This window comes from Protopterus annectens, chromosome 9.part0 (genome assembly GCF_019279795.1).
Source record: "Protopterus annectens isolate FY-2018-M chromosome 9.part0, PAN1.0, whole genome shotgun sequence".
In the NCBI taxonomy this organism is placed as follows: domain Eukaryota; kingdom Metazoa; phylum Chordata; order Ceratodontiformes; family Protopteridae; genus Protopterus; species Protopterus annectens.
The window spans coordinates 413524445-413549495 of record NC_056743.1 but is presented as its reverse complement, the minus strand read 5'-3'; the positions used below and the strand labels follow the sequence as shown (position 1 = coordinate 413549495).

Below are 25051 nucleotides of genomic sequence, written 5' to 3'. Positions count from 1 at the left end.
TAGCCTTCAGACAATCTGCAACCTCAACCACCTTTAGTCTCAACATTTCTGTCTAGCTACAGGTCACAAGATGTCGAGCATGCATCCCCTGTTTTCTCACTTCTATATCTGATAAGAAGACTTCAAAAAGAAGTTGCCCCAATACAGACCATTGGGGGAAACAGCTAGTAAACTCCCACTCTGATTTTTTTTTTCAGCCCTTCTGCGTAAACAGTATTTTCTCCATTGAATTTTGTGCAAATGAACATTTAATACTTTTAATTTGCTAATTATTTATTTGTATGGTATAATATTGTACACCTTATCGAGGTAAAAATAACCAACATACAGTGTTAGCACTTTCTTTTCAAAGAATGCCAGGATTTTCAAAATACAAGTTCCCTGTTTATCAAACAGCAAATCAAAGGGTGTCTTGTCACTTCTGCAAAAAGTATTTCCTTTCAGGCAGCCTGTCCTCTTCCCTCCCCTCCCATCCCTTGAAGTAGGAGAGATTGTTCCCCTTTCTCCACAAGGGAAATAGTACCACCCAGAGACCCTCACCGAGTGCATGCATCTGTCTCCACTCTCTGAGAGGGGTGAGTGGGACACTCCCCTTCACTCCTGTCCCTCCCGGCCTGGTTCCTACTCTATTACTTCATCTTGCTTTTTCTGCTACTTGCTAAGTGTTCAATTGCGTCTTTTCTGTAGTCTTTATTACTGCTTGTTTATATCTTACTTAAATTGTGTTATGCCAAGCCTCTTAGTTTTTGCTTAAGCACTTGGGCTTTAGGGCTACCCTTAGCTCTCCCAGGCCTTTCTCCCTCAGATTCTGACAAATATGGATGGACAATTTCCTACAGTTTCTCCTGCCAGTCTGGTTGATATGGGCATCCTGAGACAGTGTAGCAACTGGCTCGTGTACACAGACAACTATCTGCTACTACCACCTTGGAACACAATTTGTGAGAGATGCAGTTACATTAGGAACTTGGATTTTATGCTCTCTCCCTCATAAGCCAGTATATCTGCCACTGAGAAGGTTGTCAACACAATCACTGCACCTCAAACACCACCCACACCTACACAACACATACCCACATATGTGGAGGTCCTCGACAAAACATACCCAAACAAAGGAAACCTCCAAGTCAAAAACACATGCGATCTTCACAACCCTCCACCCCACATACCATGCATAGTCCACACACCTGTGTCTCACAGCCACTAAGGCTTAACCATAAACCCAACGTATTAGTCATAGGAGACTCCATTGTGAGACACACAGATGTGCCTCTCACCAGGCCGAATAAAGAGTTGTCGGGTACCAGAATCCACTATATCACATACGCACTCAAGTCTCTCAACAACAGGTACTGTTATGACTCTGTCGTAGTCCATGTTGGCGTGAATGACTTGAGTTGCACCCAGGAGCGGCCTTAGATCAACTAGTGCCCTAGGTAAATGGCCTCCATGGTGCCCCCCTCTCACAATACCTGGTGTCCCCATCCTGGTCTACTTACACCAAATAAATACTGGAAAACCGCCCCTGCTAGAGTGACACCCTAGGTGGCCACCTAGTTGGCCTATGCCTAAGGCAGGCTATGGATGCACCTCCTTGGATTATATGAAGAGAGACAAGACTGAGCTCGGTGAATGTGTCCCAGCCAGGTATGTCCCTAACCTTAAACAGCATTATACCGTCACCCAGAATGATGTCTCAATACAAACAGAAAGTGATTGACTTTAACAGTTGGCTAAGTTTCTGGCGTCATTCCAGGGGGATCCAGTGCCTGACAGCCTGGGAAGATATTGACAGACCACTATGCTTTGCCAGAGATAGCCTGCATCTGTCTCATTTGGGCTTCAGGCTTCTGGAAAAGGCTCTTGCCTCCCCCATAGTGCCTTTTTTAGGAAACTTGATGAGGTTAAAACCACTAACATAAACATTTCAACAAAACGGAAATTAAAGATCATGCTGCTAAATGCTAGGAATCTAAACATGAAACTGCACTCATTGCAGGCATTCTTAACCCTGGAAGATGCTGACATTTGTGCAGTCACAGAAACCTGGTTCAAAGCTGCAGAGAGCACCCCAGCCTTACCATATACAGTCATACATTCAAACCTCAAACTGTGGGCAGTAAAGCCAAAGAAGGAGAATGTTTCAATATATATTAAAGACATACACACCTCCAGGCTGGTCAAACAGTATGACTCACAGGAGGCACTCTAGGTGCAGTTAACCATTGGCAAGACCCCTATTCAAATCATAGCTAGTTACCAGCCCCCAAGTCTGACTCAAGATGCCCAATCCACATATCTCTTTGAATCTATCAAGATTCAACCCTTTACCCTGATACTGCCTGACCTTAACGACACAAATATAGATTGGAAGAACTACTCATGCCAGAACACAAATGACCAGAAATTCTTCAATTTTGTCAATGAAAATGCCTTGGAACAGCTAGTCGATACCCCCACAAGAGGTGGTAATATCTTGGACTTGGTATTAACCAACATGAGTAACCACTGCAGCATCCCTACAGTATCATCCTTCCTGGTAAGATTTATTTATTTTATTTTTATTTTACATTTGTTGACCGGGCTAGTCTAACTGGATACATGTCCATTTTCAGTAGAGGCCTGGGAGATAAGCTCCAGAAACACACAATTACAAAATGTTGGTACAGTACAATATTATAAAAATGAGATTTGTAAAATACTTTACTATTTAACCATCTTAACACAAACACTACAAAAATATGCATTAGAATGATGTTTCTATATATATATATATATATATATATATATATATGGTTCCCTATTAGAAGCCTGAAACACTATAAGCCTGAAAGTCAAAATCCTGAAAACTATAGACTGAAAATGCAAAATCTCGAAAGTGCAAAATCCTGAAAGCACAAATAATGCTAATATGTCACTATAAAGACACTAATATCTACCAACTGACCCTGACCCTAACCCTAACCCTAAGGTCCGTCACTATCACACACTCACCTGACCCGCGCCCTAACCCTAACTCACTTAAACCGCCCCTAACTCCAATATTTGTCACTATTGCATACATGCCTAACCTGCGCCCTAACCCTAACTCACTTAAACCGCCCCTAACCCTAACATAACACCAACCGCACACTTACCTGGACCCAACGCATGACCTAACACCACAGGGCTAACAATAGCAAAGCCACAATGACATCAGTATATCCATTTTGTGTTTTCAGGATTTTGACTTTCAGGATTTTGCACTTTCGAGATTTTGCATTTTCTGTCTATAGTTTTCAGGATTTTGACTTTCAGGCTTATAGTGTTTCAGGCTTCTAATAGGGAACCATATATATATATATATATATATATATATGTATGTATATATATTAGCTTAAATTACAAGATCATGGTCTCTTTGGTTAATTAAGGAGAAACTGGAGTTAGTACAAAAGAGTAATAAGTGGGCAGTATCCAGTAATAAAAAGATAGTGAGTTAGTCAGGGTTAGTACAGGGGCATAACCAATATGTTCCAAGGTATAGTTTCAGTTTATGTTTGAAAAGTGATATTGAAGACAGTGATGAAAGTTCACTGGCAAGTAGGTTCCAGTTTCTCAACAGTGTTATAGAACAGAGAGTCTCATGGCATGTTGTTGGATTTACTTGTGCAAACAAGTAGTTAATTTGATGAACGTAAGTTTTTAAGATTTTTGTAAGGGGTAATGAGGCTAGAAAGTATTGGTAGGTTGGTAAAGGGTCTTATGGGCAATGGTAAGCTGGTGAAATTGAACCTGATTATGCAGCTCTAGCCATCCTAGCTGTTTTAGAGTGACAGTGGTGGTTCTAAATGGAGTGCCAGTGGCAAATCTAGCAGTATTATTGTAGGAGATTCCCAGTTTGTTGAGGTTGTTTTTTGACAGATTAGTATATATATTGGGAAAAATATGCTAAGGATGAAGCTGCCAGTTAAAAGGAAAAGAGGAAGGCCTAAGATAAGGTTTATGGATGTGGTCAGAGAGGACATGCAGGTGGTTGGTGTGACAGAGCAAGTTGCAGAGGACAGGAAGAAATGGAAACAGATGATCTGCTGTGGAGACCCTAACGGGAACAGCCAAAAGAAGTATTTTACGGCTTCCACAAGTGGGAGGTATTTTACTGCTGATCAATTACATGCCTTAAGTTCACTTTGGAAAAGGTCAGGGTTAAAATGTTTTTTGGTCCGTAATGTCCTGTATGTACTTGGGTAGGTAATATTGATCTTATGCCTGATTATATAGGTCACTGAGTGGTCATTTAAATCATCCGGGAGGGTCCCTACTTTATATGTTTGTTGAGGATTATTAGTGAGAATCCAGTGTAAGGTGCTTTCCTTATTATTGGGTTTGTTAATCCTGGTTGAAGAGGTAATGGTCTGAGAAAAGCCATATAGGTTAATATGGGTAGTAGGGTGTTCAGTACTACAGCACTTCCAGTCGATATTAAAGTCACAGAGAACTATAGTTTTTTGTGGGAAATTTATAGAAAGCCAACTAAGGATATCTTCGAGGGTGCTGATGTTATTACCAGGAGGAAGGTAGATACAGATGATATATATGGATTTACATGTATTGAGCTGAATTTTAGAAATAAGGATTTCAGCATTATTGTCTAGAGGTGGTTTAAGGTCTGAAGAAGTAACTTGTAACCCTTCTCTGTATAGGATTGCTACCCCCCCTTCCTTCTTGGCTGTGTGGTCTAGTCTCGGGATATTGTAACCAGGTGGGATGACTTCATTGTCTTTAGTTGCAAGTTTTAACCGTGTTTTTGTTAGACATAGGATGTCAAATGAGTGTACATCTAGGAAAGCATGGAGGTGGGCAACTTTATTGTTAATGCTACGTATATTGAGATGCACTATGAAGAGTGAGTTTGACGGTCTGGTAGTGGTTTGTGTACTAGAGAGGTTAGGGCTATGGAGTTCAGTGGTAGGAGTATTTCTTGGACCGGGGTTTGGATGAATGTCCCCATCTAGTAAGGAGTGGACTTGTATTCTACATATAGGATTTAGAAGCTTACAATATTGGTACATAGATTTCCTAGCTTTTAGATTGTTATACCTGATGTGGGCCAGTCTATGATACTTAGCTAGTAGGTAGCTGGTCTGGATGTAATGTTTATGTGGTTTTGGGAAATAGCAAGTGTTGGTGTGGCAGTATGTTTAGAGGGGTAATGAAATTGTGGACTTATTGGATGTTCATAGGAGGTTAGCAGGTAGGCTGTAGTTAGAGGAGGTAAAAGTGTGACCGAGTAATAGCTTTATGTGTACTGGGGTAGGTAATATAGGCATTAGGATGGTTTAGTTTAAAGTTTAAAGTACTATGTAGGAGGTAAGGAATAGTACTAAGAAGGCTAGAGAAAGGTAACAAGAAGGGTTGGGAACCTTAATTAGGTGGACCTTGTGAATGGCTATAAGGGGATGGGGGTGTGGTTTAGAGGTATAAATGTAGGAGCACTGGGGGTGGGTGGGAATTGGGGGCAGGGTAGGGCACCTGAGTGAGCCCGCAGGGCAAACGAAGCAGGTAGAGACAAGTGAAGACAGCAGCTCAAGATGAACAATCCGTGAAATGCTGACTGCTCTCTGCCCATAAAGAGGTCACTTTCGAAGTCACCATCTCCCTCGACCCCCCCCCCCCAGCTAAGGTCAAACAAAAAAACTTCTCCAAAGCTGATTACAGCTTCCTGAGGGATGGTATAAACAGCTTCACAGCTCTCTCCCACTCTGTAGGAACTGGCACCACTATCCAAAACTACACCAAAGCACTGTATGAGCATTTATATAGATTCATGGAATCGGGAATACCTCATAGGACTAAATCATATTCCTCAATGAAGAGTAAACCTGTCTGCAGTAAGTAAACTCTATAACAAAAGAAAAATAATTGCTGTCCAGGACCAAGAAGGAGCAGATGCCTAATTGGAAGCAATGTCTCCTTAGCCTGAACAAGCAAGTAAGAGCACTAGTGAAAACCTTCAAAGCAAACTTCAGGTCCAAATTGGCCACATCTACTGGAGAATGTCATAAGGCTGTCTTCACGTATGTCCGCAATCTCAAAGGAAGCACCCAGATCTACTCAGAACTGGTGGTCAAGGACACCACATATACAAATGCTGTAGGTATAGCAAACTTGCTGGCTGACAGATTCAGTGAAAACTTTACCCATCTGTCCCTTCATCAGTAAATCAGGACATCCCCAGTACCTGTCCCCGTATGTCTAGGGAACAGGTCATCACTGCTCTCTCAAAGGCAAAAAATACATCCTTCATGGGACCTGATAATATCCCAGACAGCATCCTACATGAACTCAGGCAGGAACTTGCAGCACCATTAGGCACCCTATTCAACCACAGCCTGAGTACCAGCTTCATCCCAGATGAGTGGAGGACAGCCACTGTCATCCCTTTGCACAAAGGTGGAGTGGCCATGATCTGCAAGGCCATGGAACAGATTATCATGGACATTATTATCAAGGACATTGGCAAATGCCAAACACTTGATCCCACACAGTTTGGCTTCGTCAAGGAGAAGTCATGCCATTAAATTTGGTCGACTTCTTTGAGCCAGTCACCAAAGCCATGGACAAGTGCAAGTCGGTGCACACTGCCTACCTTGACTTGGCCAAAGTCTTCGACATTATTCTCCACATGGGCATAATAGATAAACTCTCTTAACTAGGCATCAGTCTGTATGTTGCCAGATGGGTAGCAAACTGGCTCGGAATCCACCTAGTCAAAATAGGGGAAGCCACCTCAAGCAGTAGACCCATAACGAGCGGCGGTACCCCAGGATTCGGTTTTGTGGCCTCTGTTATTTAGGATATACTTTTTTAAGATGCAGGCCAAAACCAGTGGGCTATGGCTGACCCAGTTTGCAGATGACTGCAAGTTGGGTGCGGTCATCAATTCCCCTAGTGATGTAAACCTCCTCCAAGAGGGTCTCACCCAAACAGATGACTGGTGCCAGAAACATGGACTCAAGCTGAATACCAAAAAATGCATCATCATCCCCTTTGGTGAGAGTGACGTCCTCACAAATTATCACATTAATAAAAACGTTTTAAGCACTTGATCAGTTGTGAGGGATTTGGGCATCCAGGTTGATAGCAATCTGACTTTTGAACATCATGTTACTTCCATGGTACGGAAAGCCTTCTACATGACCCACCTCATAAGTAAGGGTATCTCATCCAGGGACAAGGTCATAACAGCCTTGTATTCTTCCATTATAAGACCCATTATTGAGTACAATGCTCCTTTCAGCATGTACCTTGCAAAGCACATGCGGCAGCTGAAGAGACCACAGAGGTTCCTCACCAGGAGTATCCAGGGCCTCAAACATCTACCTTACACAGATAGGCTTAAAGCCCTATACCTGTACTCAGTTTCATACAGACTCCTCAGAGATGAAGTCTGTCTGGCATACAAGGCACTCTCGGACCCCACCTTGATGAGACTGCTGCATATCCAGAAGTCAAGCTCCACTCGAGTAACCCACACACGCTACCTCAACCTGGTCTGTGACATCAGTAGGACTTGTTGTTGACGGGACAAATTTCTGCCCCAGAGACTGCCCCATCTGTGGAACAGACTCCCACTCCGCATCAAGCACAGTACCTCATTACCCCTTTTTAAGCGCAGTCTGGATAACTGGATGGGAAACAGAAAATACACCCCTGGGATTCCACCTGTGTCCCTGCTGGACAGGGGCATCGGGCACTGACCTGAGTAAACATGGGCTAAACTCTTAGCCGGGCTTGTAAGGGCCTCAGGGCCAATAGCCTAGTAACTTCCTATGATCCTGTGGAGATGTTGACTGAATCCTTATTGCCTGCCTCATAGTCAGAATTCTATACTCTGTGCCACTGAACCAGGCTTAGCTTTATCGAATTGTTGAAGCATGATTAGCTTTGTCAGTTTCCTGTGTGTGAGCATAAGATTGATACCAAACAAAAAGTGAATTTAATGTATTTGATGTGATAAAAACAAGTATGCCCTCATGCATTTAGAAGTTCAAACTCTTCTAGGAAGCCCTTTGCATCTTGTAGCTGTAGACCATAATCAGTCTCATGATGTTGTAAAATATTTCTCCCATTTTTAAGGCACTGTGAAAAATGTGGGAGGAGAGGGCATCCAAAGAAAGAATGTAGTAGGTTGATGCACCCAAGCATAAATATGTAAGGCAGCAGCTTGAAGTACTTGCTTAGTGTAAAAATGAAGGGTGAGGAAAGAGAAAGGCAGTGACTTTCTTAACAGAGATCCAGAGTCAAATCCAGGAGAAAAGAATTTGCATAGAAACTACAAACTGGTTTTGAATCCGTTTGTAGTTAGATAGTAAAAATGATCCTGTGTGTTACCAGAAACCAATCCTAGTGATGGAGCAGCAAAAACCCAATACAAGATGTCAGCATAGGAATTGAAGGTGAACTGATAGAAAAGTCTGTTAGTACATAAGTAGGCTAGAAGTGGAAAAAAGGCACTCAAATGATGACATTCAGAACAAAGAAATGGTAGTAAGGACTAAAAGTGAGATGGGTAAGAATGTGCAGGTTTCAAAACCTGTTTCTGTTCAAGGGGAGCAGAAAGCTAAAGAAAAAGAGAACTCTCAAGGTGCTTGTTTAGGTAGTGGAAACATTAAAGTTGAATATTCTTGTCCAGAGCTACCCTTTGTAGGTGAAGGAATAGAATAAAAGTCTGCAGTGCCAGTGTTTTTGAGAGGGAAAACTGCCACTACACAAAATAAACCCTGACCTAGTAGACTTGCCTCATAAACAAAAACAGAGTAGGATGATGACACTGGATAGTGTAGAAGAGTGGACATTACCAAAGTTATAGGGGATGAAGTGGGTGATAGAGAACGTGATGCTCTAGTTAATTCTTCTCCCTATTTTGAGTTAAAAGACGATTTCTATATTTATTAAAAAGTTAGACTTTTTTCTTGTACTAGTACCAAAATCTTACAGAAAATTAATGAATGATAGGCCATAGTCACATGTTTGGTGATCACCTGTAATGGATAAAACTAAGGCCACAAGAGTGTTAGCCTGATTTTATTGGCCAGGTATAATGAAAGACATATGACAAATCTGCGTGTACCTTTATCAGAATGTCAGAAAACTGGACCTATCCCTGAATTTAAAGGCCCATGGATTCCTTTGTCTATTGTAGACGTGCCATTTACATGCATTGCTGTGGACAATGGGGGTCACTAATAAAATCTGGCAGTGGGTATCGGTACATACTAGTAATACTGGACAGTACTATAAAATTTCCAGAAGCTGTACTGTTTCAGAAGACTAATGCTGAGGCCTTGCCACTGAGTTATTTAGTGTTGTTTTGGGGAGCGGGCATTTCTAAGGAAATATTTAGTGACCATGGTATGCCCTTTATGTCATCATCAGTTGTGCCAGTGCCCTAAGATTAAGCAATAAAAAACATCAGCATACTGTGTTCACAAACTGATGGTTTAGTAGAAAGGGTCATTAAATGTTGAAACCATGCTAAGAAAAGTAGTTGATGCAGATGGCCAAGCCTGGGACTACTTGTTAACTTAGTTATTATTTTCCATAAGAGAGATGCCATAAGCTTCATCTAGATTTACCCCATTTGGACTCTTTTATGGTGAGCATCCCAGTAGTCTGCTCAATATTGCTAAGGAAACTTGAGAAGTGAAGACCCCATTTAAAAGTGTGGTAGAATGTTGAGTCTTTCGGCTTCCCGGTTAGGGGTCACCACAGCGGAACTCTGGTCCGCTAATGATTGGTAGTTGATTTTTACGTGTCGAGTTACCAGCCCTGACGTACAACCTTCAACGAAGGTACGCCCATTCACGCATGTCTCCACACAGAAGACGCTCAAGCTGAGAAACTAACTGGACAGTGTCTTACTGTGAGGCAACAACGCTATACTGTGTTAATTTACATAATATGCTAAGGCTAGTTATGTTTATAGGGAAGGAACATATAATGTGCTAAAGCTAGTTATGTTCATAGGGAAAGAACATACAATATGCTAAAGCTAATTATGTTCATAGGGAAGGGACACATAATTGCTAAAGCTAGTTACGTTCATAGGGAAGGAACATCTAATATGCTAAAGCTAGTTACGTTCATAGGGAAGGAACACATAATATGGTAAAGCTGGTTATGTTCTTAGAAAAAGAACACGTACCAAAAGCTCAACAGATACAGAGTCTACAGTAAGAATGTTTGACATAGAGACTTTAATTCAGGGGATCAGGCTTTAATATAAGTACCCTCTACAGAGATGATTTTTTCTGGGTAAGTGGTAAGGCCTCTCTGATGTGATTGAAAGAATAAATGCATTGGTTTACAAAGATAGACCACTAGGAAGGAGAAAGGAAGGTCTTTACCAAACGTATCTTTAGATGTTTATCGTAATAGTCACTGTTGCAGTCATGACATCTGTCTGCTTGCATGGAGCCCAAAGGCAAACTAAACTTCTATAGCCCTACCTTCACCCACCTGGCTTCAGAGAACAACTCCTGGCCACTTGGCTGTGAGGACGTCAGTGATCTAGGAGAAGCATCAAATGACATCATCTTCACCTTCACCCAGCTGGCTTCAGAGAACTCCTGGCCACTTGGCTCTGAGGACGTCAGTGATCTAGGAGAAGCATCAAATGACATCATCTTCAAATCTTTATTTGCAAAGTTCAGAAAGAACATGCTTTTACAAGCTAGTTGTAGATTTGTATGTTTAAGTCTTTTTAATGAAGTCGTCAGTACAGCTTAAGTGGATTGTTTGTCTGTACTTCAGAAACACAGAGCTTAAAATCAAGTCAAAGGGTAAAAGGGTCAGACAGAGAAACCGTTCAGTAAAAACTGGAAGAAACACCCAGCCAGGCTAGAGTCATCACTGTGTAATTCCTTAAACTTCCTGTAGTGGAGGCCCACAGGATATATGCAAACAAGCATGTCTAGAGCTAGTGGGGTTTGGCTTTATTGGCCTTAAATGTACCATGAAGACTTAAAAAGTAAAAATATTATGGACATTCAGAAGCCATTTAGCAGAAACACTGGTATGTCCTTAAGGGGTTATTTGCATAAAATTCTACAATCTGCCTGTTTAAGGAAAGGATTAGGAATTGATTAAATAACTAACAAGGAATGGAAATAATTTAGTTCTGAAATACCAGCCTTTCTTAATGATCTTTTCATTAGCCTTATGACAGGGCTAAGATACCCGCTGAAAAAAAGGCAGTCATTAAGAATAAAGGAACCATGGAATAGCTAAAAATTGACCCATCTTGCTTTCTAATATTAGAAAAATCTTGGGCTGTGAAGTTTTGGATGCATTGTTTGATTAAGTAAATGTTTTGGACTGTGTCATTGTCTTCCTGCAAACCTTTCGGAAGAAGTAATTGGCTAGCAGTTGTAGTATGCTTTTATACAGTGTTTTCACATTGCTGTTGAAAGAAACTTGCAGGTTGATATAATTTATATAGTATTTGCAATGACTTCATCTGTGGTAATCACAAATGACTAATTAATAAGTGTGCCCGTACTGGGTTGACTAATAATTACTAGTTGGATTAATCTGCGTCTGACTAACTGTGAAGGATCAGGGTTCCATCCTGGGACCTTACTTATTTAATATTTGCATGACTGCTTGCCTAGACAATAATCATGTTGTGCATTATACCTGTGCTGTTGACATCACACTAGGCTGCAGTATTACTAATTGTAACAATGCTATAAAATCTTCAGCAGGGCCCAGACATTCAGCTCAAGAGTTTCATTAAATAACTTGAAGGACTCAATGGTAGCAAATGTAAACATGTGATATTTGGGAACATTGGAATAAACGCCCCATATTATGTCCAGGGCAGTTCACTGGAGAAGATTAAGGAGCTCAGGGACGTTGGTGTCATTGTGGATCATGAGCTGTGTCATTTACATCCCACATTAACATTATTTTCAGCTCCGGCTAAAACATATTGGCTGTGTATTGAGATTCTTTAAAAGTGGAATATCTGAGGTTCTGTAGGGGTTCCTGTTAACCTTGTGAGATCCAAACTAAAACACTGTGGTGTTCTCTGGTCTCTTAATATGAAATGCCCAACAGCTAGGATTAAAAAGGGCTCAGTGTACTTTTACCATGAGGTAGGAGAACTCAGGAAGGGTGTGTTATCATCAAGGTTTAAAAGTCTAGACTTGCGTTTCTTTGAAGGGATGTTAAGGGATAGGATAGAGAAGTATGCAAATGCCCCAACTTGTCCATGTTTGACCTGTCTCTGGGTTATTCATAAGCAGAATATAAGGGCTGAAAACTACCATGAGAATGCACGACTATGCTTTTTAAGATCCTCACGGATCAGTAGTATTTATATACCTGTAAGGGGTGATTAAAGTCTTTAAAGCCTCATCTGATGAGTTACTCTGTGAATGCTATGGATTAAATCATATTTACACTAGTTTTGAAGTGTCTGGTTATGGTTCCCCAACTCAAAAGCTTAAGAGGGATGTAAGAGAACAGCTCCAGTTGAGAATGTGGTCTGCAAATAATGGCTGCAGTATCTAGCAAGTGTCCAGTTTTTAAGCCAGATTTGGTGTCAGAAGGCAGTCTGCATTGATCATAGTATTTGGAACTCTTTGTGAACTATTTTCTGAAACACTTTGACCAGCACACTGAGAAGTTTTAGATGGAATGGGGAGTGTAACACATAAACCTGTTTAATTTCTTGAAGAATGTTATGGTATGAGTTTCTTTTAGATTTGTAGATAATGAGGGTGTGTCCCATTTGCTGAGGCAGAGCCACGCTTTTCCTCATACTTGAGAATCTAGAGTACTTCACTGCCCCATGTGTCGTGTCAAGAGCTGAAGTCATAAGTGATTCAAGTTGACAAAAAGAGAGGTTGACGTTTCATGTAGGTAGGCGTATTTTGCACAGTACAGATGAAAAAAAGTATGGTGAGTAGCTCAGGCTAGTGGGGAAGGATGAAGGTTAATTTCTCTGTGGTCTTTCCATTTGGAAAACTTATTTTAAGAGCATTAAAATGTTAACACCTTTTTTTTATGTTTTCTGCCCCTGCTCCCTTATGACCATCTTCTGTTTAACTGGCTTATTCATTCCCCATTGCTGGGCTGAGAGCTGTCAGAGAGTGGCAGTCATAGAGGCAATTGGGGTAGAGGGGTGGAGTTCAGGTCTTCACTACTTATCCATATGTGCCATGCATGCTGACTTGCATCAAATGGGGTTGTTGTGAAGGGGGGAGGTCTTTGTGATGCATGCCCACAACTCTGTGAGTTTTGATTAGTGGGTCTTGCAACCCCTGTAGATAAGCACTTCATTGTGATTCTGAGTTTCTACCAGCGATTGTACTGGAAAACACTTGCCCCCCCCCCCCACACACACACACACTGATAGAGTCAAGCAGGCATAAGCCTCGTCATCCCCCTCTTTCCCCATCCAGCTCCAACAGGTACCTGTGCCAGTAGTAGAACTCTGTCCCCTGGGTCATAGTCGGGGCTTCTATGCTAACAGAGCTAGCTTATTGCATGTTAAAGCTTTACCATTGTACAATAAAAATGATGTGCTTAAACACAGACCTAAAAAGTTATAAATCAGTATTAAATGGCTTAATCTAATTGCAGCAGCTTGGGATGTACCCTGGATGAATCCACAATGGGGACAGATTGGGGATAGAAACTGAGGTTACATTTCTGGAAAATGTAAATCAATGCAGTGGGTTACTGCTGCAGTGGGACAGATTAGCAGCAGATAAATGGTGTTTTAGTTTAAAAAAACGAAACCAACTTCAAAACAGAACACACCATGATAACTTTCATTGTGCAAAGGAGTAAAAGTTTAATTTGGTAAGTTTTATAACTGATTATCATTGCACAATTTTTAGGTTTATTTTTTATTTCACAGAAACTTATTCATCTCTGTGGGGAAGATATAGAGTCTACGTGTGAGAGAGATGAGGCCCAATTTCTTGGTACAGTCTGTGCAAAAATTAACCAGGATCCACGCTTACTTAGCCATATAATGGAGGTCAGTGAATGATTTTTGTAATTACCTGTAACATGGTTTACTAATTTGTGTATTGTTTTGCTCTAGTCCATAGACGTACAAGCATGAAAACAGTGATGCTTGATTGTAGGTGTTTATGTAAGCCGGTGTTGCTTTTTGAAATTTCACTAAGTTTATGGTATGTACATTTGTTTTGATTGAATTCATGTAACATGTCAAATACAGTGAAAGCCAATTACCAAAAGATAGACCCCAAAAGGTCAAACCTCAATTGCAAACTAGTAAAAAAACAAGTGCTATGCAGGGGCCTAGCACCCCCGAATCCCAGTGTGAGAGGCTGTACCTCACTGCTATCTCCAAGACTGCATTACAATGGGGAAAGGGCAAAAAGAAAAAAATAGCCCCCACTGTACTGCTATCACGTACAAGCTACTAACTTTTTTTTCTAACTTCTAAAAAATCTGGTAACACGTTTTCTTTTAGGGTCAGTCTTCTGGTAGTTGGCACTCAGTGCATTCAGCAAACTGAATGTGTTTCCCATTTTGATACAGTGCTTTAAAATAATCTGTCTGTAATATGCTTGGTTTAACAGCGCCATTTTCTTGTATCATTGCAGTAGTGTAGTCGAAGATGGTTATAAAGTTTTTATTTTTTTGTAGAACAAAAATGCCACTGCTCAAAGAAGAGAGTCTTCTGGCCCTGATAATGAAGCAGAAGGCCAACAACTTGAAAGTCAGATGTCCACATTACCTTCAGCTGCAGGTCATAAAACTGCCAGTAGCTTTACTGGTGCAGATTCAGGACACGGTCATTCTGTTAGTGTTTCAACTACAGCACTTGAATGCTCTACATTGGCTCCAAAAATGCAGAAGAACCTGATTGATGCCTTGATAAAACTGTGCCGGAGCAAGGTACGAAAAGTGCAAGGTGATACATTGTAATGTAGAATTGGTTCATAGGTAGGTACTAGGTTGTCGGCCCAAAGGCCTAAGTAAGCCTAGCCAACAAGGTTGTCTGGCTTACGCCACCCAAGATAGTTAATTTCCTGTGCCCCTGTCAAGCAGATCCCCGGGGTGTATTTCCTATTTCCCATCCACTCATCAAGATTTTTCTTGAAGGGTGCTAATGAGGAACTTTGCTTGACATAGATGGGTAGCTTGTTCCAGACTGTAGGAAGTCTCTGGGACAGGAATCTATCCCTCCAGAATGTCCTGCTTATTATGGTGACAAGGTTTAGGTCCCTAGAGCATGCTCGTAGGGATTGGGATTTCCTTAGGTGTAGCATGTCCAACAGCTCTGTCTTAAGTAGGAAAAAAAACTTGTTGAAATGACTGTGGATATTTTTTTCTTTTCTTTTCTTTTTTTTATATAATTTTAAGTTTGCCCAGCTAGGATGTATGCCTATCTTCTCGGATAAAGTTTGTTGCACTGAGCATAAGTGCCTCTGAGCATCCCTTCTAGTTGCCTGGTGTAGCAGGGATAGTTACTTGCTTTATGTTATGCCTAGGCAGAGAGAATACCAAATAGTTCTGGATCCTGTTGGAAATAATTTGAATGCAGAATGTAATGAATTTGTTAGCAGTTTACTAAATCATTTACTAGATCATTTGCAGTGTGACTAGGTCAGATGAACAGCACAGAGATTGGGGCCAGTGTTTTGGTTTTGTAGATAAAATGATTTTTTGATCACCTCCCATCACTTTTACTTTTTTGAGAGAGTTGTCTGACTTGTGCATCACCCATCCTTAATATTACTATACTAACTGTTCTGTGTTCACTGTGTTACAGAGAAAGAAAATTGCACTGAAAGCCTGTGAAAGCCTGCTTCTGTTAGTTTGCATCCAAAAGCTGGAAGTTGCCACCCTTTTGATTGAAAACACAGCATTGTGCCAATTAGTAATTAGCTACCTCTGCGACCTTTACTGCTGCATACCTACTTCACTTGATCCTGCAGTAATCAACTTACTAGAGAAGATTTCTTGGAGGTACATTAAAAGTATATATTTTTATATGACTTTTTGTTATCCAAGTCCAGTTTTGCATTGTGTTAGTAGAATGTAGTGAAGTAATTCTACAGGGTGTCTGCAAGTAGTGTCCTGTCAGACCAGTGAGAACACTCTTCAAGAACTGACTTAGAAAGCTTGTAAGGATGGCGCAGTGGTGCAGCAGTAACGTTGTCACCTCACAGCAAGAGGTTCACCGGTTTGATTCTCGGCTGGGGTGCCTACTGTGTGGAGTCTGCATGTCCTCCCTGCGTTCATGTGGGTTTCCTCTGGGTGCTCCGGTTTCCTCCCACATTACAAAGACATGCAATTGGAGCATTTCTCCCCGGGCCGCTGCTGAACATTGGCTTTGTTCCAAGTCAGACTTTCCTGGTTAACAAATGTTAAACAAAATAAATATTCACAGTGCAAACAGTATATACAGATGTTATTTTGCAAAACTATTAGTCTTGTTGTCTGTTTCATATGATTGCATTGTACTATACCTCCTGTTATGTTTTCTGAGCAGTTATTACAGATCCCTGGATCACTGATGAATTTCCTTTACTCCTTCATTTCAGAACAAAGGGAGGAAAACTGTGAATTTGTATTTCACAGAAATGATTATAGCTCTGTACCTTAAAGATCATATTGAAAGAGGCAAAATGGAGTTAGTCTTCGAGGTTCTGATTTCAGCCCCTTGAAGAGTTCATTGCATCATCAGCAGTGGTGTGAGCATGTAAAATGTTAAAAATGTGCTTTTAATTCTAAAGTATAAGTTTAAAATTCACTTAAATAATGTGCAGCATTCTTGCCATACGTCACATCTGATGTTCATCGTGTTTCACTGTTACAGTCATTACACTTGGGTTATCCTGCTGGCAGGCGACCCGCAGTCGGCCCCAGTTCCAAAGTCTTGGTCTGGCGTCGGTTGTTGTCACCTCTTCCCTGACGTCAGTGCGCCAGGGGTATAAAAGATGCAACTGACGCCATTTTCTTCTTTCTTGCCACGCGGTGCCCGAAGCAAAAGCAGTTCGCAAGAGCTGGTTGGCCGACTCCTGAGATTTTCGAAATTGAGTTTCAGAACCGAAGTCTTCAATAAAGCTAAGTACCCCGTTGGGGAAAATTTTTCTTGCTCCAGACCGATGTCAGTAAAAGTTAATAATTGTATTTCTTGTGGGAAGCAAATACCTCATAAGGACTTTCACTCTTACTGTATTCCTTGCCTAGGCCCTGACCACGACGTTACCAGTTGTCGGTTCTGTGCTAGATTCAATAAACGCACTATTAAACGCCGGTTTGATTTTGCTTTGCGACGACGACCGGAATTTATAAAAAGTGCAAAGACAAAGAAAAGGACAGGCATCCAAGGTCCAAAACCGACGACGAAGCCTCTTCTAGGCCAGTCGCCGGTTCTCCGGTTCTCAGTGAGGTGCTTTCGAAGCCCCTGACACCCGCTACCTCAGAGCCATAGGCCGTTTCAGACAGCCACGTGGAGACACCGAGGCCTGTGGAAACTCAAGGTATTGGGTTTACAGAAACTATTCCCTCAGATGGGTCTGGAGCCGCTGAGCAGGCATCGGCTTCTGAGGGTGTTTTCAGACCTTCGCAGCTTACAATTAAGCCCACTACAGCAGCCAAGGCAAAGTCAAAAACACCTTTAGAGACAAGGAAACAAGTACAGCATTCTCCTGAACAGTCATCCATGCCAAAGAAACAGATGCTTAAAATGGCCGAAGACCTAATTACTTTAATCAGGGGTACCCATCCCCCTCCTGACAAAAGGCCTAGGCAAGACACTGACTATGATTCCTCTGACCAGGTTTCTATTTCCTCTGATACCTCTTCTGATCAGGGATATTCTCTCCCTCCTTATGAGGACTCTGATGCAGAAGAGTCTATACCTTCAGCCTCTCTGCCTGAGGATTAAACCCTACATACCATGAGGGAGCATTTCCATTGAGAGAGCCAGGATTATTCAGAATCCAAGAAAAGACTCAGAGACTTTCTTTTATTGCCTCAGCACAGGACCCTGGCTATTCCCCCTGTGCTTGATATTGTTGATGATGTTTTTTCTGAATCCAGTCTGTCTCCTGATTCTTTACCCCTGCACCAGTCAAGCCAGACAGGTATTACAGGGTCCCTGACTCTCATAAATTTCTTTACAAAAACCCTGTTGCAGATCCAGAAATAATTTCTCAGGGTCCTAAAGGGGTTAAGGCTTCCACTGCTAAAAATCCTGTCCCCTCTGATAGGGATTCCAGAGCTCTAGACAGATGGGGGAAAAAAGTTTACATTTCTGCTACTTTAGCTGTAAGGGCTTTAAATGCCAGTTTCACATGCTTAAGTATCAACAGTACCTCATATCATTGTTAAAACAGAAAATGGTTTCAAACTCAGAAAGCCCTCAGGGTCCCAAAGGGGTCAAGGCTTCCACTGCAAAAAACCCTATCCTCTCCGACAGGGATTCAAGGGCCCTGGACAGATGGGGGGAAAAGATTTATACTTCTGCTACCTTGGCTGTAATAGCTTTAAATTGACAATTTCATATGCTTAAATATCAGCAATATCTTATGTCACTGCTTAAACAGAAAATGTTGACAAATTCAGAATGTGCAGAAAACAAAGAAATGCAGGATTTATTGCATGCAGCTGAACAAGTGGGAAAGCATACTTTGCAATGTGGTTTTGATTCATTAGAGGCTTCTTGTAGAGCCGCAGTTACAGGCTCTGTTATTCGAAGGTATGCTTGGTTGAAAGAACAAAGTTTACCTGACCATGTTAAAGTAAAATTATTGGATGCTCAACTACAGCATGATACTTTGTTTGGTGTTAAGGCAGAAGAGGTGTTAAAGAAAATGGAGGATAAAGCAAAATCAATGCAGACAGTAAAGGATTTCTTACAGGTTCAACCACCTAGGTTTAGCAGAAACTGGCCTTCAAAAAATTGGTCCTTTCCGGTGTCAGACAGGTGACAGAGGCAGATGCAGATGCTCAAGAGGCAGATCTCAGCCTCAAGGCTCCTACAGACCTAAACAATGGGGTGCATCAGCCCCCAAAGGAGGGGAAGACAAATCACAACCTTATAGGAAATGGTCTCAATGACTTCCCTCTACAGATGCCAAGCACTTACCTTTTGGCAGCGCCCCTAGGGGGAAAGCTAACACTTTTCTCAAAAAATTGGCACATAATCACCCAGGAGAAATGGGTTCTGAATATTGTTTCTCAGGGTTACAGGTTCCACTTTCACACGCTTCCAAAATCAAAAGGTATGCCGGACCTGCCACAAAACCAATGGGCAGAGGCACAAAAACAAATTGCTGCTTTCATGGACATGGGAGCTATTCAAAGAGTACCACAGCAAGAACAGGGCCAAGGATTTTACTCAAGACTTTTCTTAGTACCCAGAAAGGACAAAGCCTGGAGACCAATACTGGACCTGTCAATCCTAAACACTTTCCTGGATGTTCCAAAATTCAAAATGTTAACAATACAGCAACTTCTACCCATGCTGAGCAAGAAGGCTTGGCTAGTTACTTTGGACCTTAAGGAGGCAGACCTGCATGTCCCAATCAGACAATCATGCAGAAGATTCCTCAGATTCATAGCAGGCTCAATGCATTACCAATTCTCTGCACTGCCCTTTCCGCTTATCTACTGCGCCCAGGGTCTTCACAAAATGCCTGCACCAGTAATTGCTTTTTGCAGACAAAAAGGAATTCAAATATATCCCTACTTGGACGACTGCCTTATTCAAGCAGAGAGCAAGGACATTCTACTAAAGCATCTGGCGTTTGTAAAAAGATTACTAATTTGCCTAGGGTACACAGTAAACGAAAATAAATCAAAACTAGTACCTTCTCAAGAGATAATATTCCTGGGTGCAAGCTTAAATACAACTGCCCAGATGGCCTATCTCACGCCAGACAAACAAAGGCAACTGACTCAATACTTTCAAATGATGGCAACAAAAACCCAGCTCCCTGCAAGTAAAATTCTGCAGGCCCTGGGCTTCATGGCATCCTGCATTCTACTAATTCCATATGCAAGACTGCATATAAGGAAACTACAATGGTATCTAAAAAGTGTTTGGACTCAACATTGTCACAGCCTGGAGACAATCATAACTTTAATTCCCTGCCTACAACAGGAGTTTTGATGGTGATCCCAGGCCTGTCACCACAACAAGGGACAGCCTTTCACGTTACCCACAGCCAGGCAGACAATAACAACGGATGCATCGGATTATGCCTCGGGGGCACATATGGCAGGAAAATGTATTCAGGGCACGTGGCCCAAGGAACAAATGCATCTTCACATCAATCAGAAAGAGATGCTAGCTGTACAGAATGCCCTGACAGTTTTCAAGGACCTACTACATCCAGGACAACTACTAATAAAGACGGACAATACCACTGTTATGTGGTACATAAACAAGCAAGGGGGCACACATTCCTACCCCCTATGCAGGCAAGCCATGACTTTGTGGAACACAGCACTGACTTATCAAGTACATCTGCAGGCACAATTCCTGCCAGGAACAAAAAATACACTGGCAGACGAAATAAGCAAAAGTCTTATGCACCCTCACGAATGGAAACTAAATCCACAGGTGTTCAGCATGATAACAAGGAAATGGGGACACCCATACATAGATCTTTTTGCCTCCCCACACAATTGCCAACTACAGAAATTCTGCACAAGAACTTATCACTGTCAAGCATGGAAAGTGGATGCTCTGTCATTCAGCTGGAAAGCCCTGACAGTCTATGCCTTCCCTCCAATGCCTCTTCTTACCAAGGTGCTCCTAAAAGTCAGACAAGAAAGGCCAAAAATGATCCTGATTGCCCCAGACTGGTCACGCCAGCACTGGTACCCAATCCTAAAGAGCTTGTCTCAAGGCTCAGCTTGGCCATTACCTCAAATTCCTCATCTTCTGACTCAACAAAACAATCAGATTCTGCACAGTCAACTCAGAACCTTAAATCTGGCAGCATGGCAGATAATGTAGCCACTCAGACTGCACCTCTCTCTAAAGCTGGTATGGATGTCATTTTAGAAGCCAGGAGGCCCAGTACTAGGAAATCTTATGCAGAAAAATGGAAGAGATTCTGTGCTTGGAACTAGGCACAAGGGCTCGAACCACTTGTTCCAAATATACCTCAGATTTTACAATACCTAACAGATGCTGGACAAAGGCCTTTCTTTCTCATCAATTAAAATCCATGTCTCTGTTATTTCAGCTCATTACAATACGGAACCTCCTATTTTTTCACATCCTCTACTAAGACAATACCTCAGATGGGCAAAAATCATAAGACCCCCAAGGAGAGCACCAGTACCAACTTGGGATCTCAATTTTGTTTTAGAAAAACTCACACTGCCTCCTTTTGAACCAGCCAGCATAGCTGATATAAAATTCTTATCATGGAAAACTGCTCTGCTCCTAGCAATAACTTCAGCAAGAAGAGTCTCAGAGTTACAGGCATTAATGGCCGTGGAACCTTTCATCATTTTTCACCAGGACAGGGTTTCTGTTAGGACAAACCCAACATTCATGCCAAAAGTGGTTTCCAATGTGGCCCTGAACCAAACCATTCATTTACCAACTTTCTACCCAAATCCCCAGAATAAAGGGGAGAGACTTCTGCATGCTTTGGATATACACAGGCAGCTACGATTCTACTTGGACAAAACAAAAGCTTTCAGAAAAACTGAGCAACTGTTTGTATCCTATGCTGCAGGATCACAAGGAAAGCCTATCACAAAGCAGTCAATCTCAAAATGGATAGGACACTGCATCCGCTTCTGTTATGCACAGCATGGCAGATCAGTGCCTAAGGGCATTAGGCCACATTCTACCAGAGCAGCAGCCACCTCAGCAGCCTTTCTCAGAGGAGTATCAACCAAAGACATTTTAGACGCTGCAACCTGGAGCTCAGTGCACACTTTTACCAAGCACTATCACTTACCTCTCTACTCTAAATCCAGAGCAGGCTTTGCCACTGCAGTGCTGCAGGGCCTGGTAGCCTCAACAAATCCAATTTAGACCCAGCCGCCCAACCTCAGCTTTGAGATTCAACCCAAGTGTAATAACTGCAACAGTGAAACACGATGAACATAGTACAGTTGTGTACCTACCATAAATGTAGATGTTCGAGTGTATTCACTGTTGCAGTCCAGGTTACCCACCCACCATCCCCCTCTTCATTGCTGGGACTTTTCTGTACTTCTCAATTCTATACAACATATGTGATGTATTTGCTTGTAGATGAAGTAAATGCTTATATTAGTACATGCATGCTTTTTGGCATAATTTTATTTTTCCAGCCTTCCTGTCTGGGGGCACCTGACATCTGGGGCAAGAAAAACTGAAGAAAATGGAGTCGGTTGCATCTTTTATACCCCTGGCGCACTGACGTCAGGGAAGAGGCGACAGCAACCGACACCGGACCAAGACTTTGGAACTCGGGCCGACTGCGGGTCACCTGCCAGCAGGATAACCCAAGTGTAATGACTGCAACAGTGAATACACTCGAACATCTACATTTATGGTAGGTACACAACTGTACTTTTTAGCAAGCAATGCCTTGGGCAATGCAGTGATGTCATTCCGAGTGAGTGGTTTTGTTCTAGAAGTGCAGGGTACATGCAGTTGACATCTGTCGCTACTGAGACCCATAATATGCATTACAAAACACTGTAAAAACCTAATTTCAGTTCTGAAGTCAACTTGATTAGCTGTATTTAACTTGTAGTCACTTGTCATGTATCAGGCAAGACTATCTTTAACATTGTATATTCTCTTCTGGCATACTAAAGAGTTTACGAATGCTTTCTAAAGGCAGGGATTACAGCAAAATAATGCTATTGCTGTTAAATGAGGAACTCTGAGCTCTGATAGCCGTTACCTTTAAAGCTTCTTAATATCCATCCATCTACAACCGCTTTTTCCCATTTTTGTACATGGGGTCGGGGTGTCACTTCAGCAGTGACAGTCATCTAGAGCCAAGGTTTACACCACCTCTTCTTGGATTTTTCTTTTCTTGGATTTAGCTCTGCTGTGGCAGATGTTCTTTGTGTTTTACTGTTGCAGTCATTACATTTGGGTTACCCTGCTGGCAGGTTGCCCTGAATTCCAAAGTCTTGGGTCCTGCGTCAGTTGCTGTTGCCTTTTCCCTGACGTCAGGTCGTCAGGGGTATAAAAGATGCAGCCGACGCCGTTTTCTTCAGTCTGTCTTGCCGTGTGGTGCCCGAAGCAGAAACAGTTTGCAAGTGCCGGTTGGCCGACTCCTGAGATTTTCGTGTTCGAGTTTCAGATCCGAAGTCTTCATTAAAAGCTAAGTACCCCGTTGGGGAAACTTTTTTCTTACTCCAGACCGATGTCAGAAAAATTTAATAATTGTATTTCTTGTGGGAAGCAAATACCTCATAAGGACTTCATTCTTACTGTATTCCTTGCTTAGGCCCTGACCACTGCGTTTCTAGTTGTCGGTTTTGTGCTAGATTTAACCAACGCACTATTAAGCGTTGGTACGATTTTGCATTAAGCTATTTTGGGTGAAGATTTAATTATACAATGTCATCGGATAGCCATCCAACTACCGGAGTTCACAAAAAAACGCAAAGAAAAAGACAGGCAACCGAGGTCCAAAACCGACGAAGCTTCTCCTAAGCAAGTTGCCGGTTCTCAGTGAGGTGCTTTCTCAGCCCCTGACGCCCGCTACTTTAGAGTCGCAGGCCGCTACCGACTCCCATGTGGAGTCGGCCAGGCCACTGGAAACTCAAGGTATTGGACCCTCTGAGATTGTTCCCTCAGATGGGTCTGGAGCCGCTGAGCAGGCATCGGCTTCTGAGGGTGTATTCAGACCTAAACAATTATATATTAAACCGACTTCAAAAGCAAAGACTAAAACACCTATAAAGGCAAAGAAACAAGTTCATCAGTCACATGGACAGGCCTCCATGCCCAAAAAACAGATGCTCAAAATGGCCGAAGACTTAATTACCTTGATCAGGGGTTCCCATCCCCCTCTTGATAAGAGGCCTAGGCAAGAGACAAACTATGAATCTTCAGATCAGCTTTCCATTTTTTCTGATTCCTCTTCTGATCAGGAATATTCTCTTCCCCCCTATGAGGATTCTGATGCTGAAGAATCAATTCCTTCAGCTTCTCCTCCTGAGGACTACTCTTTTGGGGAAACCTTGCATACCATGAGAGAGCACTTCCACTGGGAGAGCCAAGATTTTTCAGAATCTAAGAAGAGGCTCAGAGACTTCCTTTTACTACCTCAACACAGTCCTCTAGCTATTCCACCTGTGTTAGACATTGTAGATGATGTGTTTTCAGAGTCTAGTCTGACCCCTGACTCCTTACCTCCAGCTCCTGTTAAGCCGGACAGATACTACAGGGTCCCTGACTCTCATAAATTTCTTTTCAAAAACCCTATTGCAAACCCAGAAACTATTTCTCAGGGTCCCAAAGGGGTCAAGGCTTCCACTGCAAAAAAACCCTACCCCCTCTGACAGGGATTTACACATCTGCTACTTTAGCTATAAGGGTCTTAAATTGCCAGTTTCATATGCTCAGATATCAGCAATATATCATGACACTGCTTAAACAGAAAATTATGGTAAATTCTGAATGTGCAGAAAACAAAGAAATGCAGGATTTATTGCATGCAGCTGAACAAGTTGGAAAGCATACTTTGCAATGTGGTTTTGATTCTCTGGAGGCCTCCTGCAGGGCCGCTGTTACGGGTTCTGTCATTAGGAGGCATGCTTGGTTAAAGGAACAAAACCTGCCTGATCATGTTAAAGCAAAATTATTAGATGCTCCATTACAACATGATACCCTGTTTGGTGTTAAGGCAGAAGAAGTGTCAAAGAAAATGGAGGACAAAGCTAAATCTATGCATATGGTCAAGGATTTCTTACAGGTACAGCCACCTAGATTTAGCAGACACTGGCCTACAAAGAATTGGTCCTTTCCAGTCTCAGACAGATCTCAAAGGGGCAGATCCAGACGCCCTAGAGGCAGATCACAGCCGCAAGG

The 25051-nt window shown here is 42.1% G+C and overlaps 1 protein-coding gene across 3 annotated transcripts in view; it reads left to right on the top strand.

The window, feature by feature from the left end:
- Window positions 1–25051, top strand: part of FHIP2B (FHF complex subunit HOOK interacting protein 2B) — a 1026346-nt gene that overhangs the window by 268609 nt on the left and 732686 nt on the right. For all 3 annotated transcript variants that reach the window (XM_044082952.1, XM_044082953.1, XM_044082954.1), the window contains 3 exons: window positions 13913–14035; window positions 14674–14925; window positions 15803–15999. In XM_044082952.1, coding sequence (XP_043938887.1) covers window positions 13913–14035; window positions 14674–14925; window positions 15803–15999 — 572 coding nt within the window. The remainder of the gene's footprint in view (window positions 1–13912; window positions 14036–14673; window positions 14926–15802; window positions 16000–25051) is intronic.